General features: G+C 42.7%; 1 protein-coding gene across 1 annotated transcript in view; it reads left to right on the top strand.

Annotated features, from left to right (window-relative positions):
- Nucleotides 1-16,736, top strand: part of GANC (glucosidase, alpha; neutral C) — a 60,940-nt gene extending 44,204 nt beyond the window's left edge. Inside the window, exons 18-25 of the mRNA XM_015420057.1 lie at nucleotides 2,172-2,187; nucleotides 2,974-3,062; nucleotides 9,436-9,512; nucleotides 10,497-10,571; nucleotides 13,706-13,819; nucleotides 14,393-14,505; nucleotides 15,593-15,696; nucleotides 16,314-16,736. Of these exons, the coding sequence (XP_015275543.1) occupies nucleotides 2,172-2,187; nucleotides 2,974-3,062; nucleotides 9,436-9,512; nucleotides 10,497-10,571; nucleotides 13,706-13,819; nucleotides 14,393-14,505; nucleotides 15,593-15,696; nucleotides 16,314-16,423 (698 nt within the window). The 3' untranslated portion in view covers nucleotides 16,424-16,736. The remainder of the gene's footprint in view (nucleotides 1-2,171; nucleotides 2,188-2,973; nucleotides 3,063-9,435; nucleotides 9,513-10,496; nucleotides 10,572-13,705; nucleotides 13,820-14,392; nucleotides 14,506-15,592; nucleotides 15,697-16,313) is intronic.
- The last annotated feature ends 12 nt before the right edge of the window (nucleotides 16,737-16,748 follow it).

Below are 16,748 nucleotides of genomic sequence, written 5' to 3' on the forward strand. Positions count from 1 at the left end.
CTTGTAGTTTAAAAGGATAATTTCAGCCTTATCTTTAAATGTGTCCTTTTAATTAATTTGTATCTCCTATTGTATGTGTATACATATGGCAATAAAGGCTTGTCAAATGAATGAATTCATTTGTATCCTGCCTTTTTCCCCCGTGGGGATCCCAAAGCGGTTTATATCATTCTCCTGTCCATTTTATCATCATAACAAACCTGTGAGGTAGGTTAGGCTGAGAGAATTTGACTGGCCCAAGGTCACCCAGTGAGTCTCCATGGCATGAGTGGAGATTCAAACCTGGGTCTTCCAGATACTAGTCCCACACTCTTAACCACTGCACCACAATGGCTCTCAGTGTGGCTCTCAGCCACCATGCCAGCACACTGGCTCTTAAATGAGCACTAACAGTTCGGTTACCAATAATAATAATAATATCCATGATTAGATATAAAAAACCTAGAGTCATCAATAAAATGTGTATTGGAATGCAGAAGGAGTCACTAGTACACAAGCAAGTTGGAGGAAATAAATTTGTTCTGTTCGGAGGCAGTCCTTCTCAGTGGTCCAGACAGGCCTGGGCCTCTTCCAGGTTTTGAGGACTGTAGCCATAATAAAAATAAATTATGACACATGAAGACAAAACAATGTATTAAAAAAAGAGTGAGCTAATATGAAACTTATCAAATGAAAAAAATTAATATATCCAATTTTCAACACGGCCAGATTTGTGGATACTTAAATCTAGAGTCTAGAGACATGAACAAAAAAGACAGATCATTCTACATTCCTGACAAAAGCCCCAGGTTTGCAGAAAAATCAGAAATTAAAAAAACTCCAGTTTCTGGAGCTTGAAGAAACAAATGCCCTCTTTGGCCATTACTAGATAATCACAACAGTATTTCATAATGAAGACTTTGTTTCTGCAGTAATAGACAAGGTTTGGCTTAAGACCTCTGGTCAATGAAGCAAATAAATGAAATGAAGTAATAGACAAAGGCCCTATCCACAGCAGTTTTGGACTTTGAGGAAGGACTCATTGGGGCCAGGCCTAGCAGCAATCATGGGCACCAAATTCCATGACTCATCCATGCCCAATTGCTTGCTACTGTTCAGTGGCAGCTACCCCTACAAGTTAGTGTGGTATAGTTTCAAACTAGGGTCTGGAAGACCCAGGTTCAAATTCCTGCTCTGCTATGGAATCTTGTTGAGTGACCTTGTGCCAGTCACACACTGTCAGCCTAACCTATGTTACAGGATTGTTGTAAACATAAAATGGAAGAGGATGATGTAAACTTCTTTGGGACTACATTGTGAAGACAGTTGGTAAATGTAGTAAATAAATAATAAATATAGTGAAGATGGGGTCAGATATAATGTAGGTTAGTTGGTAGATGGAGGAGAGAAGGAAGCAGAGAAAGGCGAGGATATGGAAACTGCTGAAGAAGGGAAAGATGAAATAGTGTGCCAAAAGGGATACTGGGGAGCCTGAGGTGCCCTTCGCAAGTCCTAATGGGTTCTCCACTGTGCAGCTGGGCCTGGCTCAGTGGCTGGCACTGCACAACTTGGCTATGCTTTTCCTAGGGAGAGACTACCAGGGGTAGGGAAGGAGAGAATACTATGGACTGGGGAGGAGATAAAGGTAAATTGAATTGTGGGTGGGAAGGAGAGGAGACAGGGAAAAAGTGAGAGACTATAGGGTTTTTCAGGGAAGGGAAAGAGGAAGTCGTGGGGGAGGAAAATGGATGCTCCTCCCACAAGTCCCCACGGTCTCCTTATTGTGTCTAAATGTGACGTCTCAGTTTAGCTTGAGGCACAAGGAAGATTATTAGAAACTGAATACACACAGAGAGTGTGCTACATTACTTACATCAGGGTTCCCCAGCATGCTGACTGTAGGTGCCATGATGTCTGCTAACACCTTTTCTGGCACCCACTAAGTGTTTTTAGGAAGTGGGCGGGGTCAGATAGGGCTTTTGCCCAGCAAGATGTCTGATTGACTGTTGGAGATTTGATTGGCTGTGTAGATTTTTTTTTTTTTAAATTGCTTTGGCCACAGTTGCTACCACAGCAAAAGTATCTGCACTGTACTACTGAAGTCATGCTGTGGCAGTCATTTTGTGGCTGGCTCTGGTTTGTCAGGAGATGAAGGATTTTGTAACACTTCAAAAAACTAAATATTCTTTAAACAAAATTATATACTGTGTTGTGATGTGTTCTTGTTGTACAATAAGTAGGCAGTATCTTTGTAAACCCTGCCTCTGAAAATAACAGAAAAAAACATTTCCCTATATATACCCCAGAGAGCACTGCGGTCGGGGTCGCAGAATTGACTGACCCTCCCGGGCCCCAAGGATGCCAGACTCGCTACTACCAGGGCCAGGGCTTTTTCAGTGGTGGCTCCTTATTGGTGGAACGAGCTCCCGGAAGAGATCAGGCCCCGCGGGATCTTTTGCAGTTCTGCAGGGCCTGCAAGATGGAGCTCTTCCACCAGGCTTTCAACTAAGGAGCTGCCCTCACTATTACCATGAGGGAGCCCGGTCCTCTGCCTTAACATCTGCCTCATGCCATCGAATGACTTGGGAAGACCACTGAGCTGGAAATTGTCTGTTTACAAACATTTTTAGAATGCCATCTTAAGTAGCTGAATGAGCACTAGCAACTTATGATTTTAAGATGTTATTTGTATTGAATTGTTTTAATTGATTGTATGTGGTTTTATTGGTAATTTTGTACCAACTGTGTAAGCCGCTCTGAGCCTGTTCGCGGGGAGGGTGGGGTACAAATTGAATAAATAAATAAAGTGTTGCCTAATGATCACAGTAGATGTTTGGACAGATGGCTTTTAGAGGCCCACATGAAAAACACAAACTGTTGTGAAGATTTATGGCCATGATATCAGCCTCACTGCAAAAGGAGAAGGTGGAAAATGCAAATCCTAAGTATTTACCTTGAATTAGAGAACATTCCTAGAAAAGGAACTCTTTCCAGGTTCTATCTTCTTCCTTTTCATAGGCCTGTCTGGGTTGAATTCCCCAAGGAACTTAATACTTTTGGCATAGAAGATGAGTATATGCTTGGTAAGTTTAAACACTCCTTAGATGGAGACTTTTTATTTATTTATTTATTTTATTTATTCTTGGGATTTATATCCCGCCCTACCCATACGGCCCAGGGCGGCTAACAGCGGCCAAGCCGAAACAAAACATAAAATACATTAAAACTTCAATAAATACAAGCTAAAATGGTGCTCTACAGTACATGATAAGGTTCATTTAAAGTTCATTTTAAAATCCAAGATGGTCGATGACTCTCATTGGCGGCCGATGGAATAAATGCCGGAGCGCCGGGATGATGTTCCTCCTCAGGCAACATTTTACCCCCATCCAAGGCCAGGTAGGTGGTAAGTCCGCCACAATGATGGTATAGTGGCGGCGGCTGCGGCTCCTACTCGAAAGCCTGGCGGAAGAGCTCCGTCTTACAGGCCCTGCGGAACTGCACTAGGTCCCGCAGGGCCCTGATCTCCGCCGGGAGCTCGTTCCACCAGGTAGGAGCCGCCACCGAGAAAGCCCTGGCCTTGGTTAGGGTAAACTTGATGTCCCGGGGGCCTGGAACCTCAAGGAGGTCCAGACTCCCAGATCGCAGCGCTCTTGGGGGAACATGTGGGAAGAGGCGGTCCTTCAGGTAGACTGGACCCTGGCCATTCAGGGCTTTAAAGGTGAGAACCAGCACTTAGAAACGAATCCGGTATGCTATAGGCAGCCAGTGCAGCGCTTGCAGCACCGGCCGGATGTGGTCCCTCCTCGAGAGACCCATCAACAGCCTCGCTGCAGCATTCTGCACCAGCTGCAGCTTCCGGATTTGCAACAAAGGCAGCCCCAAGTAGAGAGCGTTACAGTAATCCAGCCTCGAGGTGACCGTCGCGTGGATCACAGTGGCCGAGTCCTCGCGGCTAAGATAGGGGACCAACTGCCGGGCCAGCCGAAGATGGTAAAAGGCAGACCTCGCAGTGGCTGCCACCTGGGCCTCCATTGTCAATGAAGAGTCCAGGAGCACTCCTAAACTCCTAACCTCCCGCACAGGCACCAAAGGCACCCCGCCGAAGGTCGGGAGAAGGAGCCCCAAATCCCGGCCAGTCCGACATAGGCCCAGAACCTCCGTCTTTGCCGGGTTTAATTTCAACCGACTCAGCCTGAGCCAACCAGCCACGGCTTGTAACGCCTGAGAAAGGTCATCGGGACTGGAGTCCGAGCGTACTGATGGCACCCAAGCCCATACCTCCGGACAATCTGGGCGAGGGGGTGCATATAGATGTTAAATAACATTGGGGACAACATGGCTCCCTGGGGCACCCCACATTCAAGGGGGTGCCTTTGGGACCGCTGATTCCCCAACGCCACCCTCTGTCCCCGACCTTGGAGAAAGGAGACGAGCCATTGAAGGGCAAGCCCTTTTATCCCCACGTCGGCGGGGATAAATGACAATGTAATCTGAAAATGTATATGACGATGTAATCTGAAAATGTATCAGCTGTGCAAGGAAACTATTATATAGAGCACTGGTTCCCAAAGTGGGCCATACCTCCCCCTGGGGAGCGCTGGAACAATCCGTTGGGTGCAATTGGGGGGCATTGAATAAAAATAAAGGGGTGGTGGAAGCATAAAGAAAGAAGAGTCCAGAACCTATCTAAAGCAGCCTTTTCCTGCCTTCTCCTGGTCTTCCCTGGGATCAGGGAGAGAGGGGGAGAGGGGTCCCCACAGCCAATCACAGCCATGCATTTGCAAATTGCAAATGTATGTGCACCCTTGTAAGGATGGTGTTGCTGCTGGGCTCTGGCTTCAGGCCTTCAGCTGCTGCTGCTCTGCCTTGGCCGGCCTGCATGGATCGTGGTGGACTCTACCTGGACTGAAAAAGACATCTAAAAGGTAAGATTTGGGGAAAATACATATTATTTTTAAAGGAGGATATTAGTAAAAGGACCTTTTAAATTAGTGTCCCTTTACTTTAGGTTGGGCAGCCTTCTTGGGGTGGCTTTGGGTTACAGTTCTGTTGGGTGTGAGGTGGGGGTTGGCTAAGCCTTACTCTCTTACAGTTAATAATTTTGAGGGAAAGTTTTAAAAGTTTGGTTTGCATTTAAAAGTATTTCTGTTGGATTGATTTTTTAAATTAACTGTAGTAATTGCTTGTTGGTGTGGTGGGGAGTTTTGCTCAATGTTTTTAATTTTGTGATTCAACATTTGTTATTGGTTGTTCAAATATTGTAATTTTTTGGTTGGTTTTTAAATATATTTCTTGAGATTGTACTGCTGTGTGCTTCAAAGAATGCCAAATTCTTTGTAGTCTGCAGAAGTTATGCAAATGGACTACATTTAATGGGAAAAGCCAAGGATTGCAAATTCTGACTCCCTTGCACATGGGTTTGTGAGAGTCACTGAGACTTGGTTTAGGGCTGCCAAGTCCCCCTGGGGGGGCGGGGAAACCCCCGTCCTAGAGGCCCGTTCCCCACTGCTGGCGGATCGGGGCCCGAGGGGAACCCCGCCCTGATGTGCACATCACCAGGAAGTGACATTAGGACGCCGAGCACACTGGGGGCGGGGCCATGACCATCGGAGGGAAAACTCTATGGTTTTTCCTCCGATGGTCATGGCCCCGCCCCCAGTGTGCCCAGCGTCCTAACGTCACTTCCGGGTGACGTGCGTGCGGCGCGTGTGCACTTCGCGCACACTCCAGTCACCGCCCGGGAGTCCCCCGCTGCGGCGACTGCAACGACTTGGCAACCCTAACTTGGTTGCATGCTTTGAAGCAGGACTCGCAGCTGGGAAGCCAGAAGTTAAAGTGGAAGTTATTGAGAAGCTTCTCTTTCTATTGGGATAGCCATCTGGTCTGTGTGGTACAGTGTTTAAGTGTCAGACAAGGGTCTGGGAGATCTGGGTTTGAATTCCTGCTCTGCCACTGATAAGTAATGATTTCAAGATTAAAGAAATTGGGGTATTGGATTGCTCTTTGGATTGCACTATGTAAGCTGCCTTGCACCTAGTGTGGGGGTGCAAGAGAGTAATGATTTCCAGATATTTCAAAGCTGCCTTTCTCCCAGCAATTCATGTGGGGGGGGGTGTTATTCCCCAGTGGAGGGAAGAACTATCATTCATGCCTACTGGTGGTAATATTAATTAATTGTTTTATAAATAAACACAGAAATTTTACTTTTTTACAGATAATATCATGGCTGAACCCAAGAAAAAATGGAGACAATATAGTATTCAATATTTGAACTATGGCTTTATTCAGTCACCTACCAACAGTACATTACCCATGTGCCTGATTTGCCAAAAACTTTTACCAAATGAAGCTATGAAGCCTTCAAAACTACAAGAACATTTGACAAAAGTTCATGTTGGTAAGAAAGATAAGGATTTATCTTATTTTCAAGCACTTAAAGAAACCTTTTGATACAGCCAACGTTGGCAAAACTCTTTTCATCCAAACAAGATGACGATGGGCTGCGTGCTTTTTACAACATTTCGTTACTGACTGCTAAATCGGGAAAACCACATTCTGTTGGTGAAGAACTAATTCTACCGGCTATAAGTGAGGTAATGCGCACCATGCTACACAAGCCAACATCTGATATTACCAAGAAAATTTCTTTGAGCAATAATACAGTTCAACGAAGAATTGATGAAATGGCTCAAGATGTTGAAGGCTCATTATGTGAGTATTTAAAAACATCCCAGTTCTCTATACAGCTTGATGAGTCAACTTTGCCAGGAAATGAAGCTTTGCTTTTAGCATACGTGTGATTTATAAAAGAAGGAAAAATTTGCCAATAATTATTATTTGCTAAAAAATTGCAAACTGATACCAAAGGAGAATGATATTTCATGCACTGGAAAAGTTTTTTTAAAGAAAAAGAAATTCCCCTGAGTAATATATTGTCAGTTGCTACTGATGGTGCTCCAGCGATGGGGCGCTACAGGGGATTTCTTGCATATTTTTTAAAAAGTGGTTCCAAATGTATTCACTGTACACTGTGTCATTCATTGCCAACATCTAATTGCCAAAAATCTGAGTGAACACCTATATAGGTCATTATATTATGTCATTAAAGTGGTCAACAAAATCAGAAGCAATTCACTGAATGACAGATTGTTTGGACAACTTTGTAGTGAAAACGATGAAGAATTCAATCGCTTGCTGCTTCATACAGAAGTTCGTTGGCTATCAAAAGGTGCCCATTTGGATCGGATTTATAAACTCTTTGACTCAGTGCTAGAGTTCCTAGAAAACAAAGATGATGCTTTATGAGCCAACATGATTGATTCCAAAAAAGACATAGCTTATTTGACAGACTTGTTTAATAAATTTAATGAAACAAATCTACAGCTCCAAGGCGATGAGCTGAATGTAATAAAAACAAAAACTGTCATTTCTGCGTTTGTGGCAAAACTTCTTCTGTACAAACGAAATTTGGGATGAGGGGAATTCAGCCAGTTTCCAAATTTATCAACAGTAGAAAAACATGACGAAGACTTGCTTACCTATTGTCAGCACTTGGCGGCTCTCTATTCTGACTTTAATCAATGATTTGAAGATATTCTTAAAATGAACATACTCAACTGGGTTTTAGACCTTTTTTCTAGTACAGACACAGAAGAATCTCCAGAATTACAAGAATTTATAGAAGTAACAACAAATGTGGAATTGAAATTTTAATTCAAAGATGGCTACCAACAGTTCTGGCTACAAAAGCAGATACCTACACTTTATCCTGGATTATGGGCTATAGTACAAAAGTTTTTAATTGCATTTCCTTCAACGTATTTAGTAGAATGTGGGTTCAGTGTGGTCACAAACCTGTTAACTAAAAAAAGAAACTGACTGCAAATAGCGAATCGTCGTGATTTAAGATCGCTGCTGCCAAAAATAGAGCCAAACATTAATAAATTGATAGCAGTGCACCAGGTTCATCCTTCTCATTAGGATTATTTTTAATGTCATTCGTAATTTTTATTTTAATATTATCCTTTGTTATTTTAATTTTCTGTGTGTATGCAAATGTTACTATGGTTGATTTTATAAAATACTTTTATGATTTCGAGCCTCAAAGTGCCTTATTTACAACAACATCTTACTTTACTATGTGCAAATTTGTCACTGCATCTTTTTGTCCACTTCTTGAAGGTAGATTTCCAGGGGGGTGCTGAGTAATTTTTTTTTCTGAAAAGGGGGGCGGTAGGCCAAATAAGTTTGGGAATCACTGATATAGAGTCTGAGAGTGGGAGGGCAAGAGATACCATCTTATTGGTTAGGAGTCATCCAGATGACTCTGATTTAAGGTTCTTGTTTCAGCGCTCCCAACAGTTTCAGATGTGGGGTGGCTTCAATCTATATGAGTTTTTTCTAGTGCCCTTGGCTGGCTGGGTCAAGCACTGTGATAGATTCCCATAAATGGCATTGGAGATATCCACCAGAGCCAGTTCGGTGCAGTAGTTAGGAGCGCAGACTCTAATCTGGGAGAACCAGATTTGATTCCCCACTCCTCCACATGCAGCTGCTGGTGTGACCTTGGGTCAATCATAAGTTCTTTCAGAGCTGTTCTCAAGGGCAGTTCTTGAGAGAGCTCTCTCAGCCCCACCTACCTCACAAGGGTGTCTGTTGCGGGGAGGGGAAGGGAAAGGGATTGTAAACCGCTCTGAGACTCCTTTGGATAGTAAAGGGTGGGGTATAAATCCAATCTCTTCTTCTTCTTCCTTCTTTGGTTCCCGGTCAGTGCTGGGAAGTGGTATTGGAGAGTGCCTTGATGTCTGTGCCATGGTTGTTGGTCTTCTGAAACAGCTAGTTTACTAGTGGGAGGGGGAAGGATGCTAAACTGAATGGATCCAGCCAGAGAGCTCTTATGTTCACTTGTCATACTTCAAGGAAAATTATAAGAACTGAGCCTATTGGCTACAGGAAGAAAATCTGAAATTGATTATTGTTGTTGTGTTTTGACTTCTGAGGAATTGCTTTAAATTTTAAAAAGGTAGATGAAAAGAAGCTGTGTTCAACACAGGTTTTTTTTTTTAAAGTCCCCACCAATGTAGAGGATGGTAGTACAGAAAAGATCTGTGATCAAATCAGTTCACACATAAAACTCACTGATGGCCTCCAGCAAATGACAATACCCAGGCCCACCTGGCTGGCTAAATTGAAGACAAATTTAGATAAGATCTATACAATACTTCTTAATTTCTAAAGTAATTTCTAGCAGTATTAAGAGGTCATTGACATAGTAATCAAAGACTTGTATTCTGGGGAGGACTTTCATTTGGCATAGTCTCGCCTCTAGTAGATGAGGTTTACCAGTTTCTTCAAGTTAATATTGAACTACCAGCTAGTGAGGAAAATAATGTTAATAATGGAAATAAAGGAAAATAATGATATGAGTGGAGTATTCTTCTGTTTGCCATTCAGGAAATGCTTTGCTTGTGTATCCAGTCACTGAACCAAAAGCCACCACAGTCGATGTCTTTCTGCCTGGTTCACAAGAGGTAAGGCTAGCTGATACAAGTTCTGGTGGGGGGAGGCTTCAGAGCACAACTAGGTGGAACAGTGTAGGTGGGAGGGGGAGCCTGTGATCAGACTTCTGTCCTTTTTTAAAAAAAATAAGCTAATACTGGAGGGGAGTGTGAATCTAGATCAGGCCCATGGTGCTGAGCTGGGGAGTTTTTAATCTTTCATCCTACCCATCCACCTCGAGATATTTACCATACAGGAAAAACATATATGTGATAATATGTTTTCCCTCACAGAGCAAATGTTCTGGAAGCGCAGTTGTAATTTGAAACATTATTCATCAGGGAAAGGGTTAAAATGACTTTCCCAGTGCCATCCCATATCTGAGGGTCTGCTGCATCTGCCATTAGCAGGGTTTTTTAAAGCGAGAAAATCTGTTCACAGTTCTCTGGCCATTGCTTCTAGTTTGGCCTTTTAAGAAACCCTTTATACACAAAGCACTAGGCATCTTTTGTAATAGAAATAGAATTTCTGCTAGACATTTTTGCAATAGGTATAACTGAACAATCAGGGACTGCAAAAAATAGTAACACATCCCAGTATCAATAATCTAATAAAAAGCCATTCATAGTCTATAATCTGTCTGTTTTAAAGAGGCGGCTCATATGAGACCTCTCTTCTGTTAAGGTCTGTAGGCAGGAGGTAAGAACTTCTGTGGAAAAGATCAGTATCTGTTCTGTGGTGCCCCAAGGCTATGAAATTAGCTTTCTGCTGAGGTATCTGCTGCTAGTTTTCACAGGAAATATTAGGTTTGTTTAGAACAATAAGGTTTTCATAGACTGGAGATCTTCCTGACAGTACTGTGATGTTTTGTTTTCTTGCTTTTGTGTATGGTGGTATTTATGGATTCAGTATAGATTATGTTGTGACTGGCTCGAGTGAGACAAGAAGACATGTTATGAATATATAAATTGCTTATTCATACCCTTTCCTTTTCCCTGTATTCCTTTGCAATGCAGATATGGTATGATTTTCGAAGATTTAGAAGGCTGGAAGGTCAAGGTACACTGAAGATCCCAGTGACATTGAATAGTGTATGTTGTTTTGAAAAAATGAAAAAGGGCACTTCTTCCCAAATGGTCACCAATCAGAACAATTAACTTGAATTAGAAGTGTGTTCTGATAATATACTACTGTTGTAAGAGAGGAGAAAGGAGAACAGTGTATGTCCATAAGGGCCATCCAGTCACTTCCAACTTACGGCTACCCTGTGAATCAATGTCCTCCAAAACTTTCTATGGTTAACAGCCTTGCTCAGGGCCGTGGCTTTATAGTGTCGATCCATCTCATGTTTATAGTCTAGTCAGGGGTCTTGTTGTAGAAAAAGAGCTGCCGGAGCTCATTAGCATAACTCATTAGCATAATTTATTTGCATATGCCACGCCCCCTGACATCACCGGAAGTGACAGAAGGCCACACCCCCTGACATCACCGGAAGTGTGTCAGAAGGCCTGGCTACTTACCCTCCTGCTTCATCCTCATTCCCAAACGGAATGAGGATCGAAGCAGAGGGCGGGGTAAAGAAGGGGGCGGGGCTTCACCACGTGACCGCCCCGCCCCCTAGAGGTTCTCTTCCGGAGCTCCGTACCTGAGAGCTCCCCCCCGACTAGAGCCCTGAGTCTAGTGTATTCTGCTGGTAGACAAAAGCTACATTTAAAAAAGGGATTTTAGAACGAAAGATATTTGATGTTTCCATGAAAGAGATGTACACTGGGATGATCACTGACGCTGAGTTTACCATATCTTGGCACCAGACAAGAAAAAACAGTCATATTTTAAAATGTGGTTATATTTTCTTTATGTCTTCCCCTTATTCTGATGTAATCTTAAATTACTGGGGGGGGGGGTTTTGCTAGAGTGAAAGGCATGCTTTGCATGTAAAGGGCCCTGCATTCAATTCCTGGCAACTTTCATTAAAAAATCTCAGCAAATATGAGGGAAGGCACCAGTGAGGTGCTGCCAGTCAGATAGGTAGTAGTTAGAGGATACAGTGATCTAACACAGTATAGACAAGTTTTATATCTACCAATAAACACTACTATCCACCAAAGAATAAAATGAGGCAACTGTATGAAGCGAAACGGGACATTTTGATCCTTTCTGCAACAAAACTATTTTACAAATTAAGACTGGATTGAAACAAGTAGTAAGTATCCTTTAATTATGATGAATAGCGGTGTGATGCCCTGACCCTGGTAGCGCAGGCTAGCCCAGTCTCATCAGATCTCGTAATCTAAACAGGGCTGGCCCTGGTTAGTATTTGGATTGGAGACCACCAAGGTGTACCAGAGTCATGACACAGAGGCAGGCAGTGGCAAGCTACCTCTGAATGTCTCTTTCCATGAAAACCCTTCGGGATCACCATAACTGGGCTGCAACTTGACAGCAAAAAAACCCCTCCATAATGTTCAAGCAAGTAGGTTTATTTTCCTGCGTGGGAAGTAGGCTTACTGGGTCTCCTGTTGTAGTGGGAGACCTCTCACCAGCAACTTTCATTGCCTGCCACCACTCCAACTGATGGTGGAAGAAATGTTTTTTTACTGCAAGTGTTTCACATGGCATGAGGTCACTTCAAGGGGAAACCTGGACCTGGCCTCACATCACTGTAGGCATCACTGGAAACTTTATGGTAGGGGTCCCCAACATGGTGCCCATGGGCGTCATAGTGCCTGTTGACACCTTTCCTGCTACCTGCCAAGTGTTGGGCAGGGTTTGGTGAGGCATTTGCCCAACAGGGCTTCTGACTGGCCATTGGGTGTGCAGATTTTTTTTAAAGGTCCTTTGGCAGCAGTTGCCACTACTGCACAAGGATCTGGAGGTAAGCTGTGTGTATGCAAAAATATCTTTTAAAGCAATATGTTCATTTTAAAAAGCATCCTGTTAAGCACAGCTTCTGCCTGATGACAGGTTACTATTAGAGTTGCACAGTTCCTCAGGGCCTGCAAGACGGAGCTCTTCCGCCAGGCGTTTGAGTAGGAGCCGCCACGACTGTTACCATCTGTCTACAACTATTACTATCTGTCCTAGCCCTTACTACCAACTCGCCGTGAGTGCAAAAATGGTGGTAGTGCGTGGAGCTGTGGCCACTAAAGATACCATCCTGATGACGTCATCGGTTTCCTTGTTAGTTGTTGTGGAGAGCACTTATGTTGCACTGAATGTTTTTAAAATGAAGTTTTAATGTTTTATGTATTGGGCATTGGCCCCATCTGTACGCCGCCCTGAGCCCGTTCGTGGGGAGGGCGGGTTATAAATTTAAATAAATAAATAAATAAATAGAGTTATTCATAACCTCACTGTCTGATATTTTGTGCTCAGCTGTGCAGACAACCCTGTGTCAGAATTCAAAAGGTGCCCACAAGCTTAAGAAGGTTGGGGAACCCTGCTGTATGGTTTTACCATAGAGTTTCTGACAATTCCTAGAGCAAAGTGACTTCACTTCTCGTTTTTCCCCAGAAGTGACATTACAGTGCACACAATGCCAGTGCCCTCACATATCCCTGCCCCAAAGTTCCCACTGGTGGCCTGGCATGGCCTGGCAACCCTAATGGAAAAAGTGGCTGGCGGGGGGTTATGTCTGGGTAACTAATTAAGGGGGGGGGAGTATAATGACAGATGATTTACAGCAGGAGATTTTAATGTAGTAATAGACATCCAAGAAAGAAGAATTATGTACATTATTTAGCAGAACATTCAAGGATTGATCATTGCTATTCCTTTAATTTTCCCCCAAAATTATTTAAACTGCAAAATAAAAGAATAAACTGATCATGCACACGTGGTATTGCAGTTTTATATAGGATTGTGAAAGAACACTAGAATGTGATCTACATGAATCATCTGCTTTTAGCAGATTCTGAATTGATATAAAGCTGTTAATTGTTCTTACATGTCACAAAATCCACCTGTCTGTTGTGATGTACCTAAAAATAATGCTTCTTTGTACCAGCTTCATGACTCATACGCCCACTCACTCCCCCATAATATAAGGCATGGGTAAAATTGACCCTGGTTAACTATTCCAGAAAAATATAGCCCACTTTTCAGTGGCATAGGAGAAGTTTCATGGGAGAAAGTTAATTAACCATGTTTCATTGTCTGCCCTCCTTTGTACAACAGAGGCTATTATATTTTAAGTTCTTCTTAAAGTTCTCTTTACTGTTCTCAGATTCCTGTGATTCAGCGTGGGGGAACTATTATACCACTAAAGACTTCTGTGGGAAAATCTACAGAATGGATGACAGATGTCCCTTATGAACTCCATGTTGCCTTAGATTATAAGGTACTGTGAAATTTATATTTTATACAGGCTATTTATTTTTATATCCATTCTGTAATCTTTTGTCTGGGTTGGGGGGGTTCCTTTTTATTTATAAATATCGATATATACAAAATACAGAGCTCTTTGTCTGAATAATGTGTGACATGTATTTAAACATTGATTCAGCCAGACACATGGACTATAAATAAAGAATATCCTGATTCATAATTCAGAGAGACAAGCAGAGTATAAATAAAATATGCAAGGTCACGAAATTTTATAAAGTAAACTAAGGAACAACTTACACGGCAAAACTTTTCAAAGCCTCTCTTCACCTACACATCTCCTGCTAGCTGACTCTCTGTTTCCACATCCCCACCCACTGCCCTGTTTTAAACATGGGAAAGCATTCAGTCTTTCTTTTGGCATTCTACTTCATGCAGGTCTTTGTAGAGACTGTGGCTTGGACCCTGCTGAAAATGATTGCTTCCCCAGTCTTGCCACAACGCAGGGTGACATTTTATGGTGCTTTTGTTTAAAGATTGCAGAATTCTGTTACCTGTGTATAACCTGCTATTAATCTGGTACATCTAGGAAACTGCAACAGGTGAGCTGTACCTGGATGATGGCCATTCGTTCCAGTATCTCCATAAGAAACAGTTCCTGCTCAGGAAGTTCACCTTCCAAGAGTGTGTCTTCTCATCCAGGTAATGTGCATTGGAAGAAGGGAGGGGCCAGAGGTAGAAGGTGTTCAGAATCCTAGGCTGATGGTCTTGTTCTGGGAATTCAGCGCATCAGTGGCTTGCAAGTGGAGGTGGAAGGGAGAACAGTGCAGTTTCTGATGTTTCTAAGAGCACTTGGAGGATCAGTGCTGTGTTGCGCTGGCAAAATTGATCAGTAAAGACAAGGTCAGTTCTGCCCCACATGCTGGCACAAAATTGTGTTTTATCACTGACCTAGTGTACTGTGACACAGTGGTAAAGAGACTAAGCAGTCAACCAGGACATCCTCAGTTCCAATCTCATCTCTTTGTCTTGAGCTTGCCAGGTGATTTTAGTAAGCCATTCTCTCTCAACCTCCAGCATCCCAGTCATGTATAATACTAGATTAAAAATATGAACTCAGGGTAAAAGGTTGTTGTAAGTAGTAGTTCTAAGGTAATGAATAACAAGTAACGTGAAAACACTGAAGTACTGTATAAATGCTGATTAGAAATTCATTCAATTAAGATACTGACTATGCTATACTCTTCCCAACAAGGTAAAGTTTTTGAAGTATGGATAGAACTGTTCTTATATTTTTAATGATGGGTGAACACACACACACACACACACACACACACACACAAAGCTTGACACAGTTTCTACTTGTTGCTCAAGCTTTCCTTGTAAGCAAACACACACAAAAAAAAAGTTTTACTTTTTGCAAGCAAAATGTGAGTCTAAAACACAACCCCACTCCCAGTCTTATGCACGGTGGGACAGAGGCACTGGTGGCACCTTTCATTCTGTTCTCTTCCCACTCTGCCTTGCTACATCTCAGACACAAGAAGGCCTAGGAAGCTGGACTGAGGTACATAGAAGAGCTGTGGGCTGCATTCTGCTACTACATGGCTAAGAATGGTGCATTCCATTCACACCAGAAGCAGTCCCACTGCTTCCAGAATGTCTTGCATCACTGAACGTTCCTTGCACTAATAAATAGTCCTTGATGAAAAAGGCTACCTTTGTAGAAAATATACACAATCTAAGGAGCAGTAATACTGATACATATTTGCCTTTTCTTTCTCCCAAGGTGTGCAGATGAGAAGGGCCAGTTCCATACAAGATGCGTAGTTGAACAAGTACTGATTTTGGGAATGAAAAGGCAGCCTTCTTCTGTGATGGCTAGGATTCATGGTAAGTGAGAAAATATGTTGCTGCTTCTGCTGTTGAGTATTGCTGAAATGGTGGCATGTGTATAGAACAAAAAATAACCTAGCTAGATAAATATGTTCAACTTGAGAAGCAGGTGTACAATTAATGTTTAATAGTATTTAATAATATTGCCCCACAGTTAATATTCTTTCATTGTGAAGTTGTAGGCTGTGTCTAGGTGGCAGTTTCTATGCTCCATTTTGCACATGGTAACTCAATTCAACTGATCAACTGAAACCAGAAATTAATCTGCTGAGACAGGGGAACTGAAAGAATGCTATAGCAAGGCCTATTTCAGGTTTTGGTATAGCAGGAAGCCCAGATTACATTCAGTCCAAATCACTGGGGGGGGGGCTGCTTGATTGAAGTGACTAATTATTCGGAGAAGTACGTGTGTAGTACACTATCCTGGCGGCAGCACTATCAGCAGGATGATAAGCTAAAGGCCACAGAGCAGTGTGGACATTGAGCTAATCCCTGAGGATCTCACCTCAGAGCCAAGGGGGTTTGATAGGCTTTTTCTCTTAACAACCCTATAACATTCATGTGTAACTTCACAAAATGTAAAGCTGAATTTAATCTGTTTGTTTTTGATGCAGATGGAAAAGACAAAGCAGTGGTTTTCACCTATGATGCCAAGAGTTCTGTATTGACCCTTAAAAAGCTTTCATTAAATATTAGCATTGACTGGGAGATTGAAATCAAGTGAGAAGATAAACTCAGGCTTCAGAGGAGCATATGAAATAATAGCTTGGATGCTTCCACCAACTGAAGGATCTCTGTCTGCAGAACATGATCTCCCTGCTTCCCCCCTCCCACTCTGCCCCCTGAAATGCTGCTCTTGGGAGACAGGACCCCCCTCCCCCAGGAACAGCTTATTTTGAACACAAGAATCTGCTTTATAATACTGCGTTAGATCAGTATCGTCTACTTTGACTGGGAGGGGTTCTCAGAGTCATATTAACTACATTTTAACTGCTTAAATATGGGACCTTTCTGTATGCAAGGCAGATTAACAGCGAACCACAACACTT

This window comes from Gekko japonicus, unplaced genomic scaffold (assembly GCF_001447785.1).
Source record: "Gekko japonicus isolate JY-2015 unplaced genomic scaffold, Gekko_japonicus_V1.1 scaffold27, whole genome shotgun sequence".
Lineage (NCBI taxonomy): Eukaryota > Metazoa > Chordata > Lepidosauria > Squamata > Gekkonidae > Gekko > Gekko japonicus.